Genomic DNA, 6,786 nt, shown 5'->3' with positions numbered 1-6,786 from the left:
TTCCAAATTAACTATTGATGTATCTTCCCAAGATCTGAAAGCTTAAGATACAATTTCCTTACGTGTGGAGTGCACACATGCTTCAATTATTTAATAATACTACAAATGGTATTTTCCCATCATGTTTTTATCTCACAAAGGTGCTTGTCTATTCAGCTTTCCATTTCTATAGTGGTTTAGTAGTCAGGGGCGGCTCCACTTGGAGCCCAGGGGGTTCAAATGAACCCCCTGAATTGAACCCAAAAAAAAAATTTATTATAATATTTTTTATTTTATTTTTCCTGTTTTGACATTTAAAATAAAAATTTGAACTCCCTAACCTTAAGCCCAACTTAAATAAATTTAAATATAACCATCTTAACAATATCTTGACCTTTTTAAACACAAAGAAAAATCTTAATGACAAATCAATTTGATCTAAAATCTGGGAAAAAAAATTTAATTAGCCCAACAACAAAAATAGAATCTGCTAATCTTAAACCTTAGAAAAAATTCATTTAGATCTTAAGAAATTTTAAATAAATCAATTAAATGAGAAATTACTGGATGAATAATTGCTTGACTATATACATTGAAATATATGTAGCTAGTAGAATTGATAATGAAGATATCATACAATAATTTCAAGATATGAAACATTGTAGAAGGTAATTGTAAAACTTTATGTATTAAAGTTTTTTTTTTTTTTTTTTTGTTATGTAGATATATTTAATTTATCTTTTGTTTAAAATTTTGTATAATTTATGTTTTTTGTTGAACCCACTAAAAAATAATTCTGGAGCCCCACTCTTAGTAGTGCTCAATCGTATACGAAACCTGCATGATCAATTTTGCTTTTGAAATGAGTCTCAATCACTATCTCAATCAACCCTGCACCAAAAGATATTTTAATATTTTTTTTGTTAAACCTTCTGGGGCGTGTGTCTTCCCCACTCTCATCCCATGCATTGTCCATTTTAAACTAACTCCAATTACAATTAGAGTTTCCATCTATAAATACCAACCACAAGAGGCATGTGTTCACCACAAGTAATCAACACCCTTTCCTCATATTCTTCATTTCTGATCATAATTGCCAATTTGCCTTATTCCCCTCATCATGGCTGCTGCAACTCACAACCAACTCTCAAATAACAGCGTAGAAATTCCTATTCATGCAAATGATAATATTATGGACTCAATACATTGTCAGAAGATTGAAGAAGGTGACAATGTTAACTACTTTCAAAGGGCACAGTGGCTTCGAGCTGCTGTATTGGGAGCCAATGATGGGCTTGTTTCTGTCGCATCGCTAATGATGGGTGTTGGGTCCGTTAAAGAAGACATTAAACCCATGCTACTTGCTGGTTTTGCAGGTTTATTTGCAGGGGCTTGCAGTATGGCAATTGGGGAGTTTGTGTCTGTGTACACCCAGAGGGACATAGAAGTGGCAGAAATAAAGAGAGAGAACTCAATGACAGTTGGCGGAGAGAATGAAGAAGAGGGTGAGAAGGAGAACCTTCCAAATCCATTTCAAGCAGCTTTTGCATCAGCCCTTGCATTTTCAGTAGGTGCAGTAATGCCATTATTGGCAGCTGCATTTATAAAGCCACATAAAGTAAGACTGGGTGTCCTAGTTTTAGTGGCTAGCTTGGCCCTGGTTGTTTTTGGAATTGTAGGAGCAGTGTTTGGGAAGACTCCAAAGGTGAAGTCTAGCATTAGGGTTCTTGTTGGAGGCTGGATGGCAATGGCAATCACCTTTGGGCTGACCAAATTAATTGGCTCCAATGGACTGCAAATGTGATTTCTGGGTTTTGACTTTTGTCCTTTTGTTGATCGTAAACTTGTTTTCCTTTGGCTACCTCCACCTTTTTGTTTGACCTTCCTTGCGCATGCTTGTGTTCAGTTTTTAATGTGTCATATGTCATGGTCCAAGAGTTTTCTAAAAGGAAGTGAAGGTGTTAATTGAGCTAATCTAACTAGTGATGTCTCTTAAGACTTTACTATGCACCAGATGGCTTTATTCCACCTTCACCCTTTTGGTTGTTGTTCTTTGGATAGAGGAAGAGCTACCCTCTTATGTGTGGCTCAGCCTTTGGAGAAAATAAAAGTTTGTAAATGGAAATCAATAATAATCGGTTGTTTGAAAGGAAGATATCAACTTGATTATTATTTTTTTTTTTTTTTTTTTGGTATGTTACCCCTAGGAAGCACAAACACGGAAATGGGTATGACACAAGTAATTTTTGAAAAATTATAACATGAAATGGCTGGTATAACACTGGTATGTCACGGATACGACACTCTAAATGAAGTGTTCATACTTTCTAGTGTTACACTCTTGAACCCACTAGCTCACCTTAATGAAGTTCTGCTTTGAAAAATTGCAGTTTGATAATGTGGTCTTCTGCAGGAGCAACTCTTAGCAAAGGATTTAACCGTGGGTTGGGGACAGTAGCAGCTGGAGGTCTTGCTTTAGGCATGGCAGAGTTGTCAGAATTAGCTGGAGAGTGGGAAGAACTTGTTATTATTCTGAGTATCTTCATCGTAGGTAGGTCGGGTTTTTTAATCAAATTTCTTTCTTCTGTTATTGGGAAAGAAGTTTCTGTCACCTTATATTTTGCTACTAATATATCTTTCTGACATTTTATGTGGTTTCCAGCATTTTGTGCAACTTATGCAAAACTATACCCAACACTTAAGCCTTACGAATATGGGTTTCGGGTCTTCTTGTTGACATATTGTTTCATTACGGTATCTGGGTATAGGACGGGTGAATTTGTTAACACAGCGGTGACACGGTTCTTGCTCATTGCACTTGGTGCTGGTGTTTGTTTGGTAGTAAACATATGCATTTATCCCATCTGGGCTGGTGAGGATCTTCACAATTTGGTGGTAAAGAATTTCATGAGTGTTGCAACATCTTTGGAAGGTGCATCCACTTTTCTTTGGGAGGTTATACCATTCAAATAGTAAAATTGCTTGACTCAGTAAAATTTAAAAAATGAATTATTGTTGTTCATCTTCATTTTTGTTCGACTAATTTTTTTGAGCTCATATTTCAGGTTGTGTTAATGGTTACCTTAATTGTATTGAATACGAAAGGGTCCCTTCAAAGATTCTTACCTACCAAGCTTCGGATGACCCACTGTACAGTGGCTACAGATCAGCTGTAGAATCTACAAGCCAAGAGGAGACTCTGGTATTGTTTATTGCAATTATGCTGCAGCAATTGATTGCATTGATTGAATTGATTATTGTGTCATATTTTTTACTCTTTCTTTTGTTTGAAGATGGGATTTGCTATCTGGGAGCCACCTCATGGTCCTTACAAAACGTGTAGATATCCATGGAAGAACTATGTCAAAGTAAGCGGTGCTCTCAGGCATTCTGCATTTACAGTCATGGCTTTGCATGGATGTATGCTTTCAGAAATACAGGTACATTTTCATCTCTATCTTCATTGTCACGTAGTTGTGAGTAGAAGAAAGACTATTTGGATCTTCCTTTTCCTATAGTGAAATATGCTGAAATTTTTTTTGGCAAGATTTATATTTGTGCTCTTGAGGAAATCTGCCGCGTAATATTTGTTTTTTGCGGAATGAGTTCCATGTGACTTATAATAATGATTCAACTACAATGTGAAGGATCAGAACTTAAATTTATGTACTTGTACAATTTGCTTCAGATTTTTTTTTTTTTGGGAGAAAGCTCCTAGGCTTGGGTTGGCAGCTTGTAATGCAATCCGTTTCATTTTTCTTTTTGCTCTTGATTTCAATAATGACATGGACAATGCCACTTGGACAGAATTTCATGTTATTGGCTTTTGCTTTCTCCAGTATTGATGGTTATTCTTTTCCATATCTTACTTGAGTGAGAGCTGCTGCCAATAGATTGGTTGAAGTTACATTCCATGTGCGTCAAAAAAAGTGGGGGTGTGTTCATATGTACCTATTCAAACTTCCAATATTTGTATATGTAGGCCCCTCCTGAACGAAGACAGGTTTTTCAAAATGAGCTTCAGAGAGTAGGTTTTGAAGGTGCTAAACTGTTGCGTGAACTTGGGAACAAAGTGAAAAGGATGGAGAAATTAGGTCCTGGAGACATACTTTACGCAGTGCATGAGGCTGCAGAAGATTTGCAAACCAAGGTTGACCGAAAGTCATACCTTCTTGTCAATTCTGAGAGCTGGGAAATTGGAAATCGTCAGGAGCAGGGAGATCCCCAAGAATTGCTGAGCTTGGATGAAGATGAAAATAAAATACTGCAGCATAAGTCCTATAGTGAAGCCATACTTGATCTCAGATCAGTTACAGTTCCAAAGAGTTGGGATGGTCAGATCCCAAATGGTGCGATCTCCACCCGGCCTGCTGATGTTTCTCCAGGAAGCGTTTTCCAGACACAAATATCATGGCCTCGACGTATCTCATTTAATGCCGATGCAGTACCAGTAGTGGAAAAATCAAAAACATATGAAAATGCTAGTGCATTGGCATTAGCAACATTCACATCTCTTTTGATTGAATTTGTGGCAAGGCTTCAAAATGTTGTTTACTCATTTGAAGAACTAAGTGAAAAAGCAAATTTTAAGGATCCCATTGAGGAACCAGCAGGAGTAGAGCACAATGGGTTTTGGAACAGATTCCGTAATTGGCTAAAGTACTAGAATTCGATATGGCCTCTACTCAATTAAATATCATGAAAAGAAGACGGCCTTAGTATTCCTATGTCATAATTCAGGGGCTGTACCTTCTAATGTTGTTCTCAAAATTGAAACCTGCATTAGTCAGTTCTGAAATATGAAGGGACAGATTTCTGTTACAAACATTACCGGGAAAAATGGACATGCTTAGACCAGTTGCCAATGCTGTCTCAGAGAAACTCTGAAAGACAGATAGAGAACTTGCATTCAAACTCGATGAGAAGATTGATTGTATCTGATTATCTAACTTATCTGATGCATATGAGTAACTTTGTACACTGACAATGTAGTATACAGTTTAAGTCATAATATACTGTTCTCTGCTCAATTATGCACTCTTTATGTGTCTTCCAACTTGATTTGGTTTTCTCAAGAATTGCTTGCTTTTCTACTTGTATTGTATAGTTTAGTGATGAGCTGTTTATAAGCAGTTTGGCAGGTCCCAGTGGGGATGTCTGATTTTGAACACAATCTAATTGTTTTAAATGAATTTTGAGTGATCTTCTGATTACAGTTCACAATGTCTTACATTTGGGGGAATGGGCAGACTAACAGTGAATTGGGCAAGTATGTAGTAAGTTAGGCAACGGTTTAAAGTTACAAGAAAAATAGCATCTCGAGTTTTAGAAACTCGAGATCCATATTAAAACTCGAGTCCCAAAGACTTGCTTTGCGAGCGTTTTGGTATTGAAAATGCCATAAAAATCTTGAGTTTTAGAAACTTGTGTTCCTATAGTGGCGTTTTTAAGTCCTATAGTGACGTTTTAAAGCCCTATAGCAGCGTTTTTCTGCAAAAAATTTTATTAGTCTCAGGGAGCCCTATAGTGGCGTTTTTAATTCCTATAGTGACGTTTTAAAGCCCTATAGCGGCGTTTTTCTGCAAAAAATTTTTAAGTGTGATCAAGGAGCCCTATAGTGGCGTTTTTAAGCCTTATAGTGATGTTTTAAAGCCCTATAGCGGCGTTTTATAGAACTCGAGTCTTTAAAACTCGATTTTTATGTTGATTTTTTCTCCACATTTGACCCATTCACTTACAACTCGAGTTTTATGTTAATTTTTTCTCCACATTTTACCCATTCACTTACAAATCGAGACTTAAAAACTCGAGTTTTATCTTAGAACTCGAGTTTTAGACACTCAAGATGCTACTTTTCAACATTCTTTATTTAAAAATAAAATTCTCTTACATTTTCTGTTTCTACTTTCTACATGTTCTGTGTCTTTCCAAAAATGGGCCGTTGCCACCAGGACTATCAAAAAGGTAGGCCCATTGGTCTAGTTGTCCAATTCAGTGACTTCCTCAGTTTTATTATTATTAAAAAAAGAAGATGAAGAGTTAGGATTGTGGGTTTAGTCGTATCTTATCTAGCGAAATAAACCTTTTTCACACACGGCAAAATAAACCTTTTATAGCTCTGTGGCCTCGAGTGCTAATGGTGACTCCAATCCAAAGCTTATAGTGAGGAGGACATGGGTCAACCACTAGACCCCCTACTTAGATTTGTGACTTCCTCGATTTTACATGGCAGATGTTAAATTAGTTATATGCAATATGCTTTCCACAGCATGTGAATTTCATATAATTATAGCTCACATGTTGTGATAGGTAACATATGCCAAATGCAAATATTTATTGTTCTCATGATTGGTGGATGTGTAGTATAGAGACGTACTTTAAGTGCATATCTTGAAATTGTGATTGAAATGCTTTTCTAGCTAGAATGTCTTTATTGTAAAGAGTCTTATAATTGGATTACTATTTCTTGGTATTTCCAATAAAAACATTAAAGTCTTCAATATTCAAATTCTATTCTCCCTCCCAATTATTGAATTATAAAAAAACTAAGATGTTTTAATTAGAGGATGGTCTCTATCTCTATTGCATAGCTTATCATATTTTTAAGTTGCCGGCCACAAAATCTAGCTTTGAAAATTTTAACTGGAAACAAGGAGAATACTATGTTTCATTGTAATATTTTGATCTTTTGCATAAAAGATTCTTTCATTGCCTAAAGAAAGGTTGACTCCTTGCTTCAATAAGCTGGATTTGAATTCCTCAAAAAAAAAAAAAAAAAAAGAAGCTGGCTTTGAATTTCCAGAAGCC

General features: G+C 36.1%; 2 protein-coding genes across 2 annotated transcripts; both read left to right on the top strand.

Moving 5' to 3' along the window:
* The first annotated feature begins 1,028 nt into the window (after window positions 1–1,028).
* Window positions 1,029–2,131, top strand: LOC136064110 (vacuolar iron transporter homolog 4-like). Its single transcript, XM_065765420.1, has one exon. It carries the CDS (start codon window positions 1,100–1,102, stop codon window positions 1,781–1,783), a length of 684 nt encoding a protein of 227 aa, XP_065621492.1. The 5' UTR covers window positions 1,029–1,099; the 3' UTR covers window positions 1,784–2,131.
* A 230-nt stretch (window positions 2,132–2,361) lies between these two features.
* On the top strand, window positions 2,362–5,019 carry LOC136064109 (aluminum-activated malate transporter 9-like). The gene is made up of 5 exons (XM_065765419.1): window positions 2,362–2,530; window positions 2,642–2,911; window positions 3,045–3,181; window positions 3,273–3,419; window positions 3,962–5,019. The coding sequence occupies exons 1-5, from the start codon at window positions 2,377–2,379 to the stop codon at window positions 4,643–4,645; spliced, it is 1,392 nt and encodes a 463-aa protein (XP_065621491.1). The 5' UTR covers window positions 2,362–2,376; the 3' UTR covers window positions 4,646–5,019.
* Window positions 5,020–6,786: the final 1,767 nt, after the last annotated feature.

Source organism: Quercus suber, unplaced genomic scaffold (genome assembly GCF_002906115.3).
Source record: "Quercus suber isolate HL8 unplaced genomic scaffold, Cork oak 2.0 scaffold_625, whole genome shotgun sequence".
Lineage (NCBI taxonomy): Eukaryota > Viridiplantae > Streptophyta > Magnoliopsida > Fagales > Fagaceae > Quercus > Quercus suber.
The sequence above is the reverse complement of the archived record's forward strand: the minus strand, read 5'-3'. Positions and strand labels throughout refer to the sequence as shown.